At 38.8% G+C, this 22,388-nt stretch overlaps 1 protein-coding gene across 2 annotated transcripts in view; it reads left to right on the forward strand.

Moving 5' to 3' along the window:
• The first annotated feature begins 865 nt into the window (after window positions 1-865).
• BORCS5 (BLOC-1 related complex subunit 5) overlaps window positions 866-22,388 on the forward strand; it is a 32,029-nt gene continuing 10,506 nt past the window's right edge. The window contains exons 1-3 of one of the 2 annotated variants that reach the window (XM_081821258.1): window positions 866-1,316; window positions 4,031-4,174; window positions 14,026-14,149. In XM_081821258.1, the coding sequence (XP_081677384.1) occupies window positions 1,259-1,316; window positions 4,031-4,174; window positions 14,026-14,117 (294 nt within the window). In that variant the 5' untranslated portion in view covers window positions 866-1,258 and the 3' untranslated portion in view covers window positions 14,118-14,149. The remainder of the gene's footprint in view (window positions 1,317-4,030; window positions 4,175-14,025; window positions 14,150-22,388) is intronic. The other variant, XR_014145581.1, reaches the window with a different exon arrangement.

The following is a 22,388-nucleotide window of genomic DNA, read 5'->3' on the forward strand; positions in this document are numbered from 1 at the left end:
GGTAACATAAGCAAAATGTCTATGAGTCTATAGAGTGGAGGGGACTTAATCATACAGTCCATTTGGCATTCCTTCTGAGATTATAAAATCTTAGGACATTGCTTGAAATTTCATGAGGGAATCAGATAAAATGAGTTGCAAAGTTCTGAGAATCCCAAAACCACCCAAGTCTTTGGTGGCACTGCTTTGCTAGGTCTCTGTCCTTGATCTGCCCAAACTGGAGGTTTCCATTTTGTATTGCTTGTACTCTATCCTCACCTTTGCTGGTTTCGGAATGGCTTGTGAATAACTGTCAAGGTCCCCAGAAAGTGCTTTGGGGCACCCACTTTCCCCTGAGGATGCACACACACCGTAACATGTGAATCAGCATTTTCTATTTCTTCATTTTTCTCTACTTCCAGGTCCTTCCTTCACCATCTGTATTTTTTGTATGGCTGTCCACTGCCAAACTCCTAGCTTCTGGAACTGAAACAGAAGCTTTGCATGCAGACAGTTGTGGATGCTAATCCGAAATCTATCTAGGACCTCTCTTTCTCCATCTGTAAACAGGGTTTAAAATTTTGCAATATATACAAATACTGAATCACTAGGCTGTACACCTGAAGCTAATAAAATGTTATATGTCAATTATATCTCAACAAAACAAACAATCCCTCCCCCCTTATAAAGTTCTAACAGTAAAGTGCCAAAATATGGGTGATGCTTAGAGGCGACACATCATTATACTAGGGAAGGCCTTACTCTTTCGGGCGGTTCTGGCTTTGAGGCGGTCGGGCCCTTTAAGGCTGCGACGCCCTAGTCACCCTACGCGCCCTCTCTCGGGCGGGGGCGTGGTGGGCTCTCCAACCCGGAACTGACGGCCGCGCGCAGTCGGCGCCGCCAATCCGCGTCCCGGAAGGAGCGAGCTTGCGGCGCAGGAGCGAGTGAGTGAAAGGGGCGCCGCCCGCCGGCCGCTGGCGCGGCTGATGCCGGGCGTTCTTCACCTCCTCTCTTTAGGGTCCCAGGAAGAAAGCGGGCGAGCTTCGTGCAGCCGGGCTGCGCTTCCTTGCGCGTCTGTTCCCCAAATAGGGCCTCCCATCCCCCGTCGCCCGCGCACCTGCGTGGGCCCGGCGCGCGGTCTCCGCGGGTTGGCCCTGCAGCGGCGCCCACACTCGGTGTAGCATCCCTGCCCCTGTCCCCGGCCCCTGCCCGGTCGTCCCGCCGCCGGAGCGGTGACCGCCTGGCCCGCCGTTCCTCCGCTGCCACCGCTGCCGGCACCATGGGCAGTGAGCAGAGCTCCGAGGTCGAGAGCCGACCCAACGATCTGAACTCCTCAGGTCGGTGTCCTAACTTCCTCCTCCAGCCGGCCCTGTCTGCTTGCGGAGGGGGCTGCCTTCCAGCCTAGTGGGGACTGGGGCCGCGGACACTGAACGCACAGAGAGCCCTCACTATGTTTTTTTCTTGAAAAAAGAAAGAAGTACCGTCTGCCCTAGCCGTCATTCCCTTGATGGGAGTGAGTGCCTGTGACTGCAAGCTAAACCAGCGTGTGCGCCCATGCCTATTATTTATTTTCAAAGCAGGTGTTTCTCCCAGCTCCGCCTCCTCTTTACGGGACAACCTAATTAATATTTGGTGTTAGTACTTATGACTGACACAGTGAGCTTTGGCTCACACAGTGGATGGATCATAGACAGGACCTCTAAGAACATGTTCCTTCTTAAAGTGGGTCTTGGAGGTTCCTTTTCAGAAGGGATGTGTGACAGGTGTACGATCGCTTTGAACCCTTGGATGCAAACCTCTCCAGAAACTGCATTTTCCCTTGAGAAGGTGTCTCGACTGCTTTTCTAGTATTATAGGAGTCGGCCAGCACCGTAGGCTCTGGTGTTTTTCTCTATTCTTCCCCCGTGCGATTTTTTAAGATTTCTCCCAGCGTTTCAGATAGGAATGGGAGGATTATTGTGTTAGGAATATAGTAAGCACTCAGTAAATAAAACAACTGATGCTTAATTGAGGATCATATGCTCCTTTTTAATCTTTTTGGTTAGCCACAAACCCTAGGACAACTGGGACTGCTCTGGATACGCTCCAGTTGCTAATCCAAACTGGATTAAATCTGGAGCCTAAATATAACCTATTACTTACAGGTGTACGATCTAGTGATTCGCTATTTGTATATGTTATGAAATTTTAAACCCTGTTTTACAGATGGGAAAAGAGAGGTGCTAGATAGTCTTAGAATCCACAACTGTCTGTAAATACATAGAACTGTTCTCTGCCTGGTAGGATCTGTAATTCAGAAATGTAGAAGCTGACAGATTTAGGGTTATTCCACAATGAAATGTGTCCTTCAAGACTAGTTCAGACCCTCATTTGGGGGGCTCTATTGGGACAGCTTTTAATGGTGAGCAGCATCTACTAGCTTTGCTATACATCCTTCTATTTCCTTGGAAGGCCCAGAATATTTTATCTGTTACAGAAAGTACAGTAAGAGTTGTTACCCTTTATTTTCTTGCCTCTATGTCAGTCCAGAAGCATATTTGAGGGGAAGAAGTGTGGCATCTTTTTTTTTTTTTTTTTAAGATTTATTTATTTATTTATTTGACAGAGAGACACAGCGAGAGAGGGAACACAAGCAGGGGGAGTGGGAGAGGGAGAAGCAGGCTTCCCAATGAGCAGGGAGGCCGATGCGGGGCTCGATCCCAGGACTCCGGGATCCTGACCTGAGCCGAAGGCAGATGCTTAACGACTGAGCCACCCAGGCGCCCCGAAGTGTGGCATCTTTTTAATATGCTTGCTCACCTACTGACCAACAGCATGAACTCTTGTACTGTAGCATACTAATAGCATAGGTTAGACTGCCAATTCCCCTGTGCTAAGCGGTTTACGTGCATCTACGTTTAATCCTTACAGTCCCATTTTACAGGCAAGGTGATAGAAGTTATCTAGAACCCAGTGAAATCTGTTTTCTGCTGGGGTCTGGGGAAGAAGAAATCACTTAATTTGTAGCAGAAAAGATTTCTGGCTTGGGATTTGTGAAATGTTAGGGAAATTACCAAAAGAGGTTAAGAGGTACTTCTTGAAGAGCAGTAAAAGTAGCAGAGCTTCTAAAAGAGTAAATGCCAAGCCACAGGAGACTAGCCTCTAGGAGGCAGGGCAGTTCTGTGACATCCCAGCATCAGCCTTTGAGACATGACTATGATGAGCTTGCAAATACTATCTCCTAGAGGGTAAACCACTTTAAAGGTTTATTCTTGCCCTAACCAGGAAGATTTTTGAGGAGAGGTCTAAGAAGTTGTTGGTAGTTTGAATCAGTTCCCTACAAATGCTTTACTTCCTCTCAAGGGACCTGAAATTGACCTGCCTGTCTAGCAGTCCTACAAATTCTGAATTTGGCCTCAGCCTAGAATGGACCTACTATTTATTTCTGCCCTTCTTGGACTAGTGCTTGTAACTGTAAGGGTGAGGGGGCTGGTGCCTCAGGAATAGATCCATCATAGAGGGTTAAGAACCATGATTTTTTTTCCCCCATGAGTAAGATGTATTAAATACACCTGACTTGCTGTGATAAAGTGGCTAGACAGCTTGCAACCTCAGTTTCACAGGGATGGGCCACATATACCGATATCCCAAAGACCTCCAATTCCTTTCCTGTTTTTCTAGCACTATTGAGTTTGGGTTGGTCAGAGCCATATTTTGTACCCTCATTTTCTCATTGGTAAAATAGGGACAATGTCAGGAGGATCAAAGAAATAAAAATTAAAAACATAGCCTACCTATATTTTTGTGTGCTGAATAATAAGATATTTTTAATTACAAAAGCAGTTTCATACATGTTATAAGTTCCTGTAATGTTTGAGGGGTTTTTTTAAGTAGAAAATAGAGGTCCCCCATGATTCATCTCCCCTTTTCCAGCCCTCGCTGCAGGATAACTACAGTTAACATTTTTTTTGTGTAAAAATAATTTTTTTAATGACTGTACCGAAAACAGCTTTGGTAAGGCAGAGGGGGCTGGCTAACATGCAGCTCTTGAGAAGTGTAATTTTATTTTCAGTGACCCCTTCTCCAGCAAAGCATAGAGCCAAGATGGATGATATTGTGGTTGTAGCTCCAGGCTCCCAGCCCTCACGGAACGTCAGCAACGATCCCGATGTCATCAAGTTGCAAGAGATTCCAACCTTCCAGCCGCTTTTGAAAGGTAAGAACTTGGGTTTTTGTCTTATCTGGACCTGCTGGAAAGGTTTGCATAGCTACACTACTCTTCCCAGATAGCCATGTGCCTTCTTCATCTCCTTTAGGTTTTTGCTTAAATGGCATCTTTTTGGTGAAGCTTCCTTGGCTGCCTTATTTAGAATTGAAACCCTTTTGGCTGTTTTTCTCTGTGGTAGCTAATCACCATTTATCTGCTACGTAGTTTACTTACTTATTTACTGTCTGTGTTTCCCTGTTAGAATGCTAGCTCTATGATGGTAGGAGCTTTCTGTGTTTTGTTTACTGTTGAATTGTAGCATTTGGAATAGAGCCTGGTATCAAGTAGGGACTGAGTAAATGAATGAATGAATGGTGTTGGAGCTGGCCTTTACCTGTTATATTTCTTCAAAAAGATTTTCACTCTTATTTGTGGTCAGGACTATGGGTTGACTAGTTCAGATCCATAGAGAAAATCTCTGTAATCATTGATACACTTATAATTAATCCTGACAACCATTTTGTATGATAGGAGAGGGTATATATGAGAGGATTAGCATATATTGATTAGTGTATACCGAGGTGGAGTTACCTTTTTTATTTGTATTTTTTAAAGATTTATTTATTTATTTGAGAGAGTGTGAGTGAACATGCATGAGCGGGGGAGGGGAGTGCAGAGAGAGAGGGAGACAAGCAGATTCCCCAAGGAGTGGGGAGCTGGATACGGGGGTTGATCCTGAGATCCATCACCTGAGCCAAAATCAAGAGTCAGATGCTCAACCAGCTTTGCCACCCAATTACCTTTTAATATGAATTTTATTATTCACCTGATAATTTCATTATATATTTTAATTTTATGTTAATCTCTGTTATTTTCATATCCATTAAGTAGTGGCAATGATTTTCTATTAACTGAACGGGGTTTCTACTATAAGACTCCCTCTTTCTGGGGCACCTGGGTGGCTCAGTCGTTAAATGTCTGCCTTCGGTTCAGGTCATGATCCCAGGGTCCTGGGATCGAGCTCCGCATTGGGCTCCCTGCTCAGCGGGAATCCTGCTTCTCCCTCTCCCACTCCCCCTGCTTGTGTTCCCTCTCTCGCTGTCTCTCAAATAAATAAAATCTTAAAAAAAAAAAAAGAATCCCTCTTTCTGTCTCTCTTTTCCTCCAAAAGAATAGGAAATATAAATGAACATAAGGCCCTGGTTTACTTAACCTGGTACAATATAATATAAAACTTCTTACATTTATATAGCTATATGTAAAAAAAAAATATATATATATATATATAGCTATATGTATTGGAAGGTACCCCCTCCACACACACACACACACACACACACACACACACACAAACACAAACACATGCCATCCCCTTAATCTGTATATGGTTAAATATGTTTGAATGATTTGTGTCAGATCAGACAGCTGGCAGATAGGTCGAACTTGAACCTTCATCACTGATGTCAAATACTAGTTATGCTATTCTACACTGTACCTAAAAAAACAAAAATAAAACAAATAATGCTTTATTGATGAGCCATATATCATCTCATTCTTCCCAGCACTTCATCTGCTTTACAGTGAGGAAATCCAAGCTTTCAGTCTTTTCCCACAGGCCTCAGTGTTAGACTTTGGGAAGCTCTTTGGTTCTTACCTGAAATAACACATTACATCCTGTTCCCCTTGTTTTCATTATTTTGAGGGATAATGTGATTCTTCAGAGAAGCCAACATTAATGAAATTTCCATCTCCATGTGTCTTTGTACAATCAGATTAAAAGACAATCAGACGTAATTTATCTGTAGAAACTTAGAGGGGGACACTTGTGTTCTGTACTCCAGCCCTTCCGGACATGCACGTAGGACTGCCCACAGGCACACAGGTTCATGCCTCTGCTGCCTGTTAACTGTGTCCTCCCAAAGTCTTCTAGTCCTGGGTGAGGCCTTTATGTGACCAATATTTGTCCTCACTTTAGGGAGATACTAAAAACAAGCAAAAACAAAACCCAAAAAACTCCCAGCATTTTGAGATATATTTAATAATTTCATGGGGTAGTGTTTCTTTTCTAAGCATTGGAAATATAATTCTTATTTTATGATAATGAATTGACTAGTAGGGGAAGCATCGGTTTGGTGTTCAGGGAAACTAACCTCAGATTTAAAATCATCACAGGAACCCTGACAGTGAATAATTAATACACTGCAGTTAATGCAATGCAGGTACTGATACCTGGATTTAAATTGAGACTTGGCTACCCATTGGCTGTGTTGCCCTGGCTTTGTTTTCCCCCTCTTTGAACCTTGTTTGTTGAGAATATTGAGAATAGGTGTGTGAGAGATTGGAAGGCTGCTGAGGGGCAGGTTGCAATGAAGAGGCGATTTGGGATTTGGCTAAGGAAGGTGGAGAAATTACTTGCTGAGGGTGGCATGAAAAGAGAAGTGGCAGCACGTGGCAGGGGCCAGACTGCAGGGAACAAAAAAAGCCAGCAAGCCTTTAAGTGAATGCTGGTGTTTCACTGGTGAGGAAGAAACCTCTTAGTGATTAGAAAAGACAGGCAAAGGGGACCGTTGGGTGGAAATAATAAGTATAATTATGATAATAGTAGGAGCTAACCCCTCCCCTCCTTCCTCTACCTCTGCGTGATGTTATTATTCTTCCCATTTTATAGATTAAAACATTGAGGCTCAGAGAGCGTGAATGCATTACCTCAAGTCACATGGCTAGAAGGGATAGCCCATCTAAAGATGGCATCAGGACATCGAGTTTTTCACTGTTTTGTACATGGAATAAGACTGTTTCCAATTCTAGCAAAGCCAATTATAGAGATCACTAGGCTGTAAAAGGAAATAGGGTGGTGGGTGGGGGGGTTGTTTGGATTTTTAGGTGCCTCCTGCTTTGGCATTGTTCTTCCTGGTAATTTAGAGCCCTGCCATCTGCCTGCTGGGCTGCTGGAGGGGCCACTCATCACTGTTGCCTTTATACTCTAATCTCTTTTTTCACCCTTTACTGCTTTCAGGATGAGGCGATTTCTCAAAGTAGTAAAAGGGCCACACAGGGCGGGCTGTACCCCCCAGGTTTGATTTCAGAAAGCTTTTTATTCAAGTTAATGACAGTTTATTCTTTCAAAACAATATATTCAAGTATTACACAGAGTTCGCTATTGTTCCATCATGTCATGTGATATAGTGCTAATGCTGGTGGGTGATCTGCAGAGGCGGTAGCTGGGCGAGTTTAGGGGCTATTCGGATGGCTGAGGTAATGTGTGCATTTTTAATAAGCAGATTCTTTCCTTGGTCTTAACCCTTTTGGATAAATATACCAGAGTATAATTTATGCTCTATACTGGTGCCAAATATCTGTTCCTCTTTTTATTTAAGCCAAAAGAATTTCTATTTTTCATAGCAGTCTCTGAATTAGCAATTTATTTATTTATTTATTTTTAAAAGATTTTATTTATTCATTTGAGACACAGAGATAGAGAGAGAGCATGAGCAGTGGGAGAGGCAGAGGGAGAGGGAGAAGCAGACTGCCCGCTGAGTCAGGAGCCCGATGTGGGGCTTGATCCCAGAACCCTGGGATCATGACCTGAGCCGAAGGCAGACGCTTAACCATCTGAGCCACCCAGGCGCCCCTAGCAATTTATTTTGAAGTGTAAAGCATTTACTAGAAAATGAAAAATTAAAAAATTACAAGTAGCAATAGATGGCCACAACAGAACACAAAAGCAAAATGTAGATTTGATGCAAATTAGATTCCTGGGGTTAAACAAGCCCTATAAATCTCTTAACTTAAAATTCAACCCCTTATATTTTTTAATGAATCATGATTTTATGTCAATCTATAGAAATGTTCATAAGAGAAATGCAAAATTGATATTTTATATATAAAAGTTATATAATTTTTTGTTCACTCCTAATGAATATGTGCATACACACACGTGTACACATATGACCTTCTTTACAACTGACCTGTCATTTTTGTTACTGACTTTGGATACAATGTAAGATTGTCTTGCTGCCTAAGGAAGAGACTGTCCTTGTTACCAACAAAGAAAGTCAGACATATATGGTGTAGATGCTTAAGTGATGCTAAGCAATTTTATTGGGAGTTCTGTGTTTGGTTGTTAAGAACATGATGTATGTGAAGTAGATTTTGACAGTGAAAAAAGAGTCAGGGGCTTTTCTTGGTGGAGCAGAATCCCATGGAATAGGCAGTGAGGGCTTTCAAATCACATGGAACATTGAGAATTAGTGCATGAGGCTGGAGCTGAGAAGGAATAAATCAATGGAAAAGGGTTGTAAGGAGAACACGAGGGAGCTACATTTCAAGCGATCAGTTTATTCACATCTTTCTCACCCACTCATCTCCTAGCCGGGCAAATAAAATAAAGGTGGAGTCTTTGTGTTCATCAGACCCCTGTCTCTGCCAGCTGTCAGACTTTCTCTCTGTTTTGGAAATGGAATGCCAAAGGAGGGGAAGAGAGAATGGATTTTAGAGCTTGGTCTTCTCTGAATGGCTTAAAGGTGACCTCTAAGCTAGGGTTGATCCTGAGCGTCTGTTCCCACTCCCCACCCCCCGAATACCATATTTGAAAAGTTGATGACGTATTTCCGATTACCTTGTAGGTTATTTGTGTATGTAATAACTCTTCAGTTAACCTTTTAAACATGGCTGTTAACCAGCAAAGTGTTAGCCTTACTCAGAAGAGCTGCAAGTACTGGGTGCATGATCCCTTTAAACCAATTGAGAAGGCAGAGCCATTTTGCAAGAGCAGCCTCACTTTTTTCCTCCCTTCAGTGCATCTGTGCGTGCATCCATTCTTGTTTCTTTCCATCACATCTCAGAGTAGGTATGTCGATGCCTTTCTCTGAAACTTAATGCCTTTCCATTTCACTTTTTTCTCCATTTGCCAGGAGTTTGCTTCTGTACTTTTCTTGTCTTTAGTATCTAGCTTAGTGAGCCTCTTTCCTCTTGTGATATAGATCTTCCCATCTTTTTTTTTTTAAGATTTTATTTATTGAGAGAATGAGGGAGTGTGTGAGTGGAGGGAGGGGCAGAGGCAGAGGGAGAAAGATGACCTCAAGCCGACTCAGACTCCACCCTGGAGCCCTGATTCGGAGCTCCCTCTCAGGACCCTGAGATCATGACCTGAGCCAAAATCAGGAGTCAGATGCTCAACAGACTGAGCCACCCAGGCGCCCCTCGGCTTCAGCTTCTTGTCCATTTCTCCACCTGTGGACTGGTCAGTACAACCAAGTGTTGTTATTTTAAATTCAGCATGCCCCACCTTCCACCTATGTATGTGTTGGCTCATTTCATTTATTCAACAAGCATTTATAGGACCTTATTTTATTAGGTGAATGAGACACATTCATGTACACTTGAAAAGAATGTGTTGTGCAGTTGTTGGGTGTAGTGTTTTACAGTAAGGTGTGGTTGATGGTATTTAATTAATGAGTTCTACCACTTAAAGAAAGGTGTTAAAATCTCCAGCTGTGATTGTGTTTGTCTGTGCCTTTCATTCTTCCAGTCTTTTGGAAGTCTGTTATTAGGCATGCATACATTGATATTTATTATATTGGCCCTTTTATTATTATCAATTTGTCCTTCTATCTATGGCATTATCTCCTATCTTGAAGTCTGTTTTGTCTTACGTTAATACAGCCACTCCAACTTTCTCACACTTACTGTTTGCATAGCATATATCTTTTCCTGTTTTTATTTGTGTGCGTCTTTAAGTGCATCTCTTGGGACGCCTGGGTGGCTCAGTCGGTTAAGCATCTGCCTTAGGCTCAGGTCATGATCTCAGGGTCCTGGGATCGAGTCCCACATCAGGCTCCTTGCTCAGCGGGGAGCCTGCTTCTCCCTCTGCCTGCCGCTCCCCCTGCTTGTGCATGCTCTCTCTCTCTCTGACAAATAAATAAATAAATTTTAAAAAAATAAAGTGCATCTCTTGTAGACAGCGTATAGTTGAGTTTTACTTCTGTACGTGTGCATGCAGCCTGTCTTTTAATTGGGGTGTAAATTGATCTAGTTGGATTCAGGTCTACCATTTGTTCTTCATTTTCTGTTTGTGTGGTTTGCTTTTGGTTCCTCCCCTTTCCTGACTTTTTTGAATCAACTGAATTTTTTTAGTATTCCATTTTAACTCCTCTGTTAGCTTTTTAAATTTTTTTTTTTTTTTTTTTAGTTTATTTGTCAGAGAGAGAGAGAGGGAGAGAACAAGCAGGGGGAGCGGCAGGCAGAGGGAGAAGCAGGCTCCCTGCTGAGCAAGGAGCCTGATGTGGGACTTGATCCCAGGACCCTGGGATCATGACCTGAGCCTAAGGCAGACGCTTAACCGACTGAGCCATCCAGGTGTCCCCTCTGTTAGCTTTTTTAGTTGTGTTCTTTTGCATTATTGTTTTTAGTGGTTGCTCTAGGGATTATAATACCCATCTTTTTTTTTTTTTTTTTTTAAGATTTTCTTTTTGAGGAATCTCTGCACCCAGCGTGGGGCTTGAACTCACAACCCTGAGATCAAGAGTCACATTCCACCAACTGAGCCAGCCAGGCACCCCATTATACACATCTTTAACATCATAGTTCACATAGAGTTAATATTTTACCACTTCTCATAAAATGTAAGAACCTTTCAATGGTGTGGTTCCATTTACCCCACTACTCTGTGCTATAGTTGTCATATTAGTGCATCTCCATATGCTAGGAATCCCATGTGGTGTTTATTATTTATATATAAATTTATAAGTTATATATTTATGAAATATCTGTTTATTATATACAAAGCATATATTGTATCCTGTTAAATAATTGTATATATTATATTTAACAGTATATATTTATTTTAAACAATCACATATCTTTTAAAGAAGTTGAGAGAAGAAAAACCTATATATAGAATATTATGTCTCCCCACATATTTACCATTTCTGGAATTCTTAGTCCCTTTCTCTAGATTCAGGTTTCTATTTGATGTCATTTATTTTTAGTCTGAAGACCTTCTTGTAGCATTTCTTGCAGTGCAGATCACCTGGAAATAAATTCTTTCTGTTTTTCTTTATGTGAAGATAAATTTTTGCCCTTTTTTTGGTAAGTTTTTGAGGAGATATTGTGGGACTCTGTGAAATCTCATTTCTCAACACACTTTCTCCTTCACTGATTATAATATCCATTGCTGTTTCTTATTTGAATTAATTACACAGAGACAGTTGCTAAATAGTGATTTTTCTACCTTTTATCATTCCTTCTACATTCTGCCATCAAGAAGAACTTTCTCATCTCTTCCATTTATTTATTCATGTATTTATTTAAGTCCGTGTGGAATGGTAAATTCTCGTTTTATTTGATGAATTATAATCTGTGACAATCACTATTTATTTTTAATCTCAAAATCCTCCAAATTTAGGGATGTCTGGCTAGCTCAGTTGGTGGAGTGTCCTTGGTCCTGGGGTTGTGGGTTTGAGCCCCGTGTAGAGTGTAAAGATTACTTGAAAAAATAAAATCTTAAAAAAAAAAAAAAAAGCTCCAAGTTTAGCCAGTTGGAACATTGTTGGTTGTAGCTTACTGTGGCCTTTTGACATATTCTCATTATTCTTTGAACATGTTTTTACTTCCTGGTGCAAAATAATGTTCCAGATTTTTCTTATTCATCCTTGGCCCCAGCCCTGGAATCAGGCATTTCACCAGGAGCCCTGGTTCTTTCAGTGGAGAGTGGTATTTAAAAACCACTCTTAGGTCTTCTCAGTGGATTTAGCAAGGAAATATATATATGTGTATATACGTAATACACATATTTACACTTGTGTGTATTTTTGTATTTATCTGTATATATTGAAAATGCTAAGTTCACACTGATGTGTTCCAAATGTTCTTTGATCTGTAGGTTTATAGTCTTTATCAAATATTTCAGCCATTATTTCTTCCAATATTTTTCTGCCCCCACCCCTTCTTTTCGTGGGACTCCATTTTCTATGTTAAACCACTTGATATTGTCTCGCAGGTCACTGATTACTTATGCACCTTTCAGTTTCTTTTTCTTTTTTTTTTTGGTCTCTCTCCTTTCTGTCCTTACTTTGGATAATTTTATTTCTGTGTTTCCAGGTTTAGTGGTCTTTTTTTCTGTCATGTCTATACTGTTCTTAATTCTATCCAATGAATTTTTAATTACAGATAATTGTGCTTTTCAGCTTTAGATGTACCTCCCCTCCTTTTTAAAAAGTCTTCATTTCTTTGCATATTATGCTTATGTTCTCTACTTTTTGAACATAAAGGGTGTGTTTATAACAATATTTTAACTCTTTACTGCTAGTCCATCATTTCTGGATCTGTTTTTTATTGAATGAAGTTTCTCTGTATTATAGGTCATATTCTCCTACTTCTTTGCATGCCTGGAAATTTTTTTATTGTATGCAGGTATTTTATATTTTGTGTTTCTGGGTGCTAGATTTTGCTTTGTTCCTTTAAAGTATATTGGACTTTATTCTGGCATAAAGTTACTTGTAATCAGTTTGACTCTTTCTGAACTTGCCTTTACGTTTTTGTTAGGGCTTATCCAGAGCAGCCTTTAGTCAAGTTTAGCTGAGCTTTGCTACTAAGGCAGTAGCCTTCTGAGAGCTTTACCTGTTGCCCATGTATTAGGAAGTCCCTCCACTCTCGCAGGGTGGGAATGTGAACTGCTCTTAGCCCTATGTGAATTTCAGAAAGGGTTTGGCTTATTGCTTTCCTGTAGTTCTTTCTCCAGCCTTGGAGAATTCTACCTCATACAGCTTCGTGTGCAGCCAGAGGCTCAAGGGTGCCCTGTGCGGTTCCCCAGAGTGCTCTTTTATTGAGCTCTCTCCTTTCTCAGATTCTGTTGTGTAAACTCAGATCCCTTAGTCTCTCCAAACTCCATATTCTCTCTCTTCAACGCACTGAGTCCACTGGGCTCTTTATGGATATCCCGACCGGGTCTGCATCGTGGAGACTGCTTTTCACTAATAATCTGGGGAAATGATAGGACTCGCTTGTTTTCCTTCTGTCAGGGATCAAAGCCCTACACTGCCTGTGATACAATATCTGAAAAGAGTGTCGTATTTTTGGTCTGGTTTCTAGTTGTTTATGACTGGAAGGCATAGTAACAATCCTTCATGAGAAGAAGCAAAAATCCTCAAAAAAAAAAAAAAAGTGCTTTGTATCTTTATTTTTCTGTCCATTACTACTGTTTTACTTAAGCCCCTCATGCCAACAGCTTTTGATTACTCTGTTGGTCATTCACTTCTGCAGTATATAATTGACTCTTGAACAGTGTAGGTGTCGGGTGTGGACCTCCCCACAGTTGAAAATCTGTATGTAACTTTTTACTTCCCCCCCAAAACGTAACTACTAATAGCATTGTTGTTTTATTTTCTAATAATGTTCTGTTGACCAGAAGACTTACCAAGAACATAAACTGCTGATTAACACGTATTTTTGTTATATATATTATATACTGTATTCATACAAAAAAAGTATGAATAGTAGAGGGGCCCCCTGGGTGGTTCAGTCGGTTAAGCGTCTGTCTTAGGCTCAGGTCATGATCCTGGAGTCCTGGAATTGAGCCCCAGGTCGGACTCCCTGCTCTGTGGGGAGTCTGCTTCTCCCTCTCCCTCTGCTCCTCCCTCCGCTTGTGTACTTGCTCGCTCTCTCTTTCTCTCTCTCTCTCTCTCTCGGCTGCACGTGCTCTTTCTCTCAAATAAATAAATAAAATCCTAAAAAAAAGTAAGCTAGAGAAAAGAAAATGTTAAGAAATTCATAAGAAAGAAAATGTATTTGCAGTTCTGTATTTATTGAAAAAAATCTAAGTCTTTAGTAGACCTGCACGTATCGCATTTGTGCTGTTCAAGGGTCAACTCTAATGATAAACACCTGCCAGGTGCTCAGCAGTGTTCCAGAGAGTGGAGCTACAAAGAATGTAAGACACAGTTGCTGCCCTTAAGTAGCTTACAGTTTTGTGAGTGCTTTAGATAGGTAAGTAACTTACAACAATATAGTATGAGTAATAGTGGCTGCATGCCCAAAACATTAGGTATGCATAGAGAAGAGAATCATTAATTTACTCTGGGAATTTGGGGCAGGCTTCACAGAGGAAGTAACATTTGAGCTAGGCTTTGAGGGATAGAGAAGATAAGGTCGAGGAGTAGATTCATGATTTAAAGGATCTTCCATATAAACCAAAAGTTATAATTAAAAGATGCCAAAAGAATTCTTGACCAAAATTATACCTGGGATGTGCTGCTTTGATTTTCTTTTATTACTCTAGATACCCATATGTATGCAGGTTAAATTCTGATTTTAATTTTAAGCTGTATTAGACCTTAACTTCCTAGAATAGTTTGTATACTATTATTCTTTTTTGTTTCTTTAAACTTTAGCGTTATGAATTTAAACAAGATATACATGGCTTACTGTAGGTAGTACCCAAGGATATATCTTTCTAAGCAGTATCATTTCCTGGATAAGCTAGCCGATTACTCCTGGAATATGACAATAAAGACAGATGTATGTATTTCTTTTTAAGGCTCTGGTTTGTCAGTAGTTTTTGCTAAGCTACAGCCTAGAAACATTCCAAAGTTGCATAGTAGAAAAATCTGTTAGTCATCTCCAATTTTTCTACTTTTCCAAAAATCACATATATAAATTCTATTTTTAAGCATTAGCATTTGAGACTGAAATGTTTATTTAGGAAAGTCAAGATTTTAAAGGTGTTCCCAGAATTTAAAAAAATTGTATCCCCTCTCCCGCCCAAATTTTAACTGGTTTTGGAAAGATTAATTTTTCCATTCTGGGCAAAAGTGAAAGTCACATAATCTTTATAGAACTGTGATGTTTCATATATTTATTTATTCATTTAACCAAATTAATTGAGCTGTTGCTGTTTATCAGATATTTTTAGGCTAGAGATATAAAAACAAAAAAAACCATTATTCCTTCCTGTGAAGAGCTGACAGTCTAATGAGGGGAATATATTCTTAACAGATAATTGTGATTCAACATGGTAAGTGCTAATAAAGCGTAACACTTTAGAGAATCTAGAGGGTGGAATAACTTATTCTGAGAGGCAGGAATGGTTGACTAGAACAAGTTAGAAGAATTTATATTTGTGCTCTTGATAGTAATCACTTCCAAAGCTCTTTTATGCATAAAAAGACACGTGGAGAAACTTTCTTAAAAATGTGGATTTTAGGGCCCCAAACTCAGAAAGTCTGAGTATGTTAAACTAGCATTCCAGGTGATTCACTTTGGAAAACACTGAGCTAGATGTTTCTGCACTTGATCTTAGCCAAAAGGCTGAGAAGCAATGAGCTAGATGTTTCTGAACTTAAATACTACTTGAGATCACAGAAGTGTTAGATCATTCAACTAAATGGTTTTTGGTAATTTTTAAAGAGATGTGGTTATCGTAAGAGTATTTTGGAATATGTCATTATGTTTTTACTATTTTTGGATGAACTCCATTGTTAAAACTGATTCACATTTAATGCCTGTGCATTAAATTTTGGACTCATTGAGAATTCATTATTTGTAAAAGAATTTGTTAAAAGTTACTGGGTTTTGGTAATGTTTAAATATTCTTCCCATCAAAATTTAGTTACACAGAAAGCCAGTGAAATGCAAAGTATTATTTTTTTAATTTTTAAAAAATATTTTACTTAGAGAGAGACAGAAATAGTGACAGAGAGTATGAGTGGGGAGGAGAGGGAGAGCAGGCTCCCCGCTGAGGGGAGCCTGCCATGGGGCTTGATTCCAGGACCCTGGGATCATGACCTGAGCCAGAGGCAGACGCTTAACCGACTGAGCCACCCCAGCGCCCCCAAAGTATTATTTTAAAGAATGACTTTGAATAGATAATTACTTGCCTCATATGAGCTAATGAAAATCATTAGCAAAAAATTCTAAACACACTTGTATGCCTGTTTACCCACATATGAAAGTGTCAGTAAGCAAATACATATAAACAAAAAATGGGTTTTGACTTGCAGGATTTTTGGAAGAGGCATATCACAGTTGGTGGTTGGTTTGTTCTTCATTTAGTCTTTTTAACTGAGAACTTTTCTCTAACTTAGTGTTTTTTATTTCAGTAAATCTTATATCAATATTAATGTGTACCAGCCTCAAGGGAAGGAAAAAAAAAAGATAAATCCTGCTGAGAGGAGTAAACAGTTACATAGGCCAAAGAGACATTAAAACATACTTTAATGCTAATAAATATCATAGTTCATTTTTATATTTTGCCATTTTTTTTCATAAGATGGCCTCCCTTTAATGCCGTGGACTTTACGGCAGTGCTCTCTAACAACACTTTCGCCACTAGATGTCACTAGACTGTAACAATTAGTAAGCTGCTTGAAACTGCTACAGCCCGTGGCAATATTTGCAAAGGCCTTTGGTTAATTAAGTTTACTCTGTAGCATCTGGATTTCTCATAAAAGCAGGTCACAGCTTGCTTCAAGCACAAGCTAGTTGGAAAATATGTCAAATTTTGTGACACATGAGTAATCTATAATTAGTTATTTTAGTGTTTATCAAGACAGCAAAGGAAAAAAAAATTACTGCTACAGGAAACTTTTAGTGACCTTAATTTTTTGGAGAGAAAACTCTATTTTTAGTGTATCACTGTACTCAACTATTTGTTAAACCAGAAATTTCTCAAGAGTTGGGATTATGTTTTGATCATCTCTAATTTCTCAGGACCTAGCACACCAGGCTTGGCACTTGATAGGTGTTCAGTAAATGTTATTAAGCCTTAAGGTAGTACATGTCACAAGGCAAAGAAGCCATGAGTCCTCTACCTCAGAAAGTCTTGTTTGGGAGACAAGAATCTACAAAAACATGTATCCACAGCTCAGGATAGTGTGTATGAACCAAATGAGCACTACAGGCATTAAATTCTGTGGGATTTCAGAGGATCAGTAGCTCTTGGGGCAATGATTAGAGGTGTCCTCATGAGAGCGTATTTAGAGGTGAAAAGGGAGGGCCCGTACAAGTGAAGGAAGTAATGAGCCAAGGTTTAAAGGTAGGAGAACGTGGGCAGTAAAGATTCAGAAAGGTCCTAAGTTTCAGGGCTCTGAATTTAAGGCGTATACTTGGACTTAATATTTTTTTAGGGGGCAGGGGACATTAAAGGATATTGGGGGGTGAAAAAATATGTTTTATAATGCTTTGGGGTTTTTTTGTTTTTTTTTTTAAAGATTTTATTTACTTATTCATGAGAGAGAGAGAGAGAGGCAGAGGGAGAAGCAGACTTCCCGCAGAGTGGGGAGCCCGATGCGGGACTCAATCCCAGGACTCCGGGATCATGACCTGAGCCGAAGGCAGACGCTTAACCATCTGAGCCACCCAGGCGCCCTATAATGCTTTGTAATTTACAAAGCACTAACACTTGAAGGGTGAATTAAAGATGATTACTCTTTAATTTTAGAATGCTTCTGCTTTAAAGTTTATTAAAAATATTTCTGTTTAAAAGAGAGAAAATGGGTAGAGAGCTTAGCATAGTGCCTGGCATGTAGTAAACCTTCAATAAATGATTCTTGATGATACCAAATTATTAAATCAGTAAAAAAAATATTATGAACATTCTGCAAAACAGCTGACCACTGTTTTTCACAAGAGCCAAAATCATGGACGATAAGGAATGACTGAAGAATTATCATAGTTTAGAGGAAATTAAGGAGACCTGCAATGTGGGGTCCTAAATTGGATCTTAGAATAGAAAAGGACATTAGAGGGAAAAATGGTAATTTGTGATTAGGTGTATAGTTTAGTTGATTGTATTGTACCAATGTCAGTTTCCAGGTTTTGATAATTGTGCTATGGTTAGGTACTATGTTAATATTAGGGGAAGCTGGCGAAGGGCATATAGGGATCCTATGTTTTATGCAACTTTTCTTCAAGTTAAATTATTTTAAAAATAAAAAGTTTAGGGGCATCTGGCTGGTTCAGTCAGTAGAGCATGTGACTCTTGATCTCGGGGTTATGAGTTCAGGCCCTGTGTTGGGTGTACAGATTACTTAAAAATAAAATCTTAAAAAAAAAAAAAAAGTTTAAAAATACAATGTCATCTTAGAAAAGATTGCAATTCCATATTTGGGATAAGTTTTCCACTGAGACCTTCAGATGTTAGAAGAAAAGTTTTAGAATCTCCTACCCTGTATAATTTTTAGGATAGAAATTTGCCAGGACAACTCAAGGCAACAATGAGTTACCTTGAAAACAAGGAAGTAGGGGCGCCTGGGTGGCTTAGTTGGTTGAGCCTCTGCCTTTGGCTCGGGTCATGGTCCCAGGGTCCTGGGATTGAGCCCTGCATTGGGCTTTCTGCTCAGCAGGGAGCCTGCTTCTCCCTCTCCCTCTATCTACTGCTCTGCCTACTTGTACTCTCTCTGTCAAATAAATAAGTAAAACTTTAAAAAAACAAAAAACAAACAAGGAAGTAGAACTTCTGAGGACCCTGGATATTAACACCTCTCTCTATATATTCTAGCTAATAGATAAATTTCCCCAATGTCCTGGCCTTTTTTTTTTTTTTTTTAAATTGAAGTATACAGGACACACAATTACATTTTTTAAATTTTTTTAAATTGAAGTATAGTTGACATACAGTGTTACATTCCAATGTCCTGTCCTTTAAGGCCACTTAAACTTTGGCTCTTCAAACTATTATTTAATACCCCACCCCCTTTTTCAGGATGTTCACAGTAATCTAATGAGGCTTCCCGGGGCTTTACCACCAACCCATACACTGTATTTTAATAAAAAATACTTTATTACAGTTCAGCCTATGGGCCTTCCTTATATACTTCATCATCTCTACATAGATTACCCTGTAGGCCAAGAACAATGGAGGAACACCTCGTGTTTGTAGAGGTATTGAGTATAATTAGGTTCTAAAATCAGTGCATGAATTTTACATAGTTGACCCTTGAACAACACCAGTTTGAATTGTGTGGGTCCACTTATATGCAGGTTTTGTTTTTCAATAAATACAGTACTGTAAATGTCTTTTCTTTTCTTTATGATTTTCTTAATAACATTTTCTTTTCCTAGTTTACGTTCTTGTAAGAATACAATATGTAACACGTAACATAGAAAATATGTGTCGATTGCTTATGTTATTGGTAAGGCTTCTGGTCAACAGTAGGCTACTAGTAGTTAAGTTTTTGGGGAGTCAAAAGTTATGTGCGGATTTTTTACTGTGCTGGGTGGGTGGGGAGTTGACGTTTCTAACCCCTGATTTGTTCAAGGATATACATCGTATATACATACGATATTGGAAATTTTTTTAATCCTCAATAAAGCATCTTTTTAAATTTTATATACTCCTGTACTCTAAATGTTTAGGTTAAGAGAAAAGTCTGCATGCATATATCTGGACCTTTTTGCACACATCAGTCCTTTTTGATCTAGCACAAATTGAGCTTAGTTTGTAGTTTTTGTTTTGTTTTTCTTGAGATGGCTTCAGTATGAGGGTAATACTGGATTTATAAAATCAGTTGGGAAGTATTTCTTCCTCTCTTTTCTGTAAGACTTTTGTATTATTTTTTTATTTATTTAACTATTTGATAAAATTCAGTGAAGCCATGGGAACTGAGATTTTCATTACTTGGTGTAGGTCTTGTCTATTCACATTTTCTATTTCTTCTTGAGTCAGTTTTGGTAATTTTTGTCTTTCTAGGAATTTGTTTATTTTATTTAAGTTATTTAATTGTTGGTGTGATAGTTTTCATAATATTCCCTTTTAATCTTGTACATTTCTCTGAGGTCAATAATGATGTCCCGTTTCCATTCCTGATGGAATTAGAAATTGATCATTTGAGTCAAATTGATAATTTGAGTCTTCTCTCCTTTTTTCTTAATCTGGCTACAGATTTGTCAGTTTTGATCTATTTAGTGAACCAACTTTTGGCATCATTGATTTTCTCTCTTGTTTTTCTGTTTTCTATTTCATTGCTTTCTGCTCTAATTTTTATTATTTTCCTTTCTTTTGCTCGGTTTGTTAATTTACATTTCTATTTCTAGTTTCTTGAGGTATAAATTTAGTTTATTGACTTAACATCTTTTTTTTTTTTTCCTGAAATAGGCATTTGAAAGCAATAAATTTTCTTCTAAGCACTGCTTTAGCTGTAGCTCATAAATTTTGATATGCATTTTTATTTTTATTCAGTTCAAGACACTTTTTAATTTCCATTTTGATTTCTTCTTTGACCATCCAGGTGATTTAGAATTATGTTGTCTAAGTGCAGAATATTTTGGGATTTCCCAGATTTCTGTCTGTTATTGATTTATAATTTAATTCCATTGTCATCAGAGAACATACTTTGTATTATTTAATCCTATTTATTGAGACTGGATTTATAGTTTAGTATATGGTCTATCCTGGAAAATGTTCCATGTGCCCTTCTTAAAAAATTAATAGATTTTATTTTTTTAGAGCAGTTTTAGGTTTATAGAAAAGTTGAATGGGAAGTACAAGATTTCCCATATACTCCTTTATTAACTCCCCATCCAGTTTCTCCTATTTTTAACATTCTTATATTAGCGTGGTACATTTATTACAACTGAGGGGTCAAATTTGACACATTATTGTTAACTAAGGTCCACAGTTTACATTAGGGTTTACTCTTTGTGTTGTACATTCTGTGGGTTTCAACAAATGTTTGTATCCACCATTCATTTGCTATCGTACAGAATATCATATCATTCAATGTATCATACATTGCCTTAAAAATGCCCTGTGCTTCACCTGTTCATTCCTCTCTCCTTACTCCTTGAACCCTTGGCAACCACTGATATTTTTACTGTGTTCATAGTTTCTATTTTTCAGAATGTCATGTAGTTGGAATCCTACAGTATATAGCCTTTTTAGATGGACTTCTTGCATTTAAAAATATATATTTAAGGTTTCTCCATATCTTTTTGTGACTTGATAGCTATTTCTTTTAACTGCTGAATAATATTCTATTGTCTGGATGTACCACAGGTTTTTTTTTTTTTTAAATCTGTTTACCTATTGAAAGACACCTTGGTTGCTTCGAAGTTCTGACAGTTAAAATAAAGCTGCTTTAAACATTTCTGTGCAGGTTTTTGTGGGAACATTAAGTTTTTAATTCCTATGGGTAAATACAAGGAGTATGATTGCTGATCATATGGCAAGACTATGTTTATTTTTGTAAGAAATTTCCAGTCTGTCTTCAAAGAGGCTATACCATTTTGCATTCTCATCAGCAATGAATGAGAGTTCCTATTGCTTCTCATCCTTGCCAACATTCGGTGATATCACTGTTTTGGATGTTAGCCACTCTAATAAGTTTGTAGTGATATTGTTTTAATTTGCAATTCCCTAATGGTGTTAAACATCTTTTCATATAGTTATTTGCTATCTGTATTTCATCTTTGGTGAGATGTCTGTTGAGATCTTTTGCCCATTTTCTAATTGGGTTTCTTTTATTAAGTTTTAAGAGTTTTTTGTATATTCTGGATACCAATTCTTTTTTTTTAAAAAGATTTTATTTATTTGAGAGAGAACACGTGCATGAGCAGAGGGGAAGGGCAGAGAAAGAGGGAGAGGCAGACTCTCCGCTGAGCAGGAAGCCTTGAAGATGTGGGGCTCAATCCCAGGACTCTGAGATCATGACCTGAGTGGAACGAAGGCAGATGCTTAACTGGCTGAGCCACCCAGGTACCCCATGGATACCAATTCTTTATCAGATACGTGTTTTATAGATATTCTGTGGCTTGTTTTTTATTCTCTTAGCAGTGTCTTTCACAAAACAGAAGTTTTAAATTTTAATGAAATCTTAACTTTTTTAATGAAGTCCCAATTTTTTCTTTCTTGGATTGTGCTTTTGATGATGTCAAAAATCAACAAACCCAGGGTCCTTTCTCTTGTTATTGTCTAGGAGTTTTATAGTTTTGTGTTTTACATTAGGTCTTTGATCCAGTTTGAATTAATTTTTATTTAATTTTTAATTTAAATTTTTTTTTTTATTTTTTAATTTTTTTAAAGTAAGCTCTGTCAGGGTGCCTGGCTGGCTTAGTCGGTGGAGCATGTGACTCCTGATCTCAGGGTTGTGAGTTTGAGCCCCATGTTGGGTGTAGAGATTACTTAAAAATAATGAAAATCATTTAAAAAAATAAAGTAAGTCTATGCCCAATGTGGGGCTTGAACTCACAATCCCGACATCAAGAGTAGTATAGTCTGCCAACTAAGTCA

The sequence above is a fragment of the Leptonychotes weddellii genome, chromosome 5, assembly GCF_054177405.1.
Source record: "Leptonychotes weddellii isolate Sample4059 chromosome 5, ASM5417740v2, whole genome shotgun sequence".
NCBI lineage: Eukaryota > Metazoa > Chordata > Mammalia > Carnivora > Phocidae > Leptonychotes > Leptonychotes weddellii.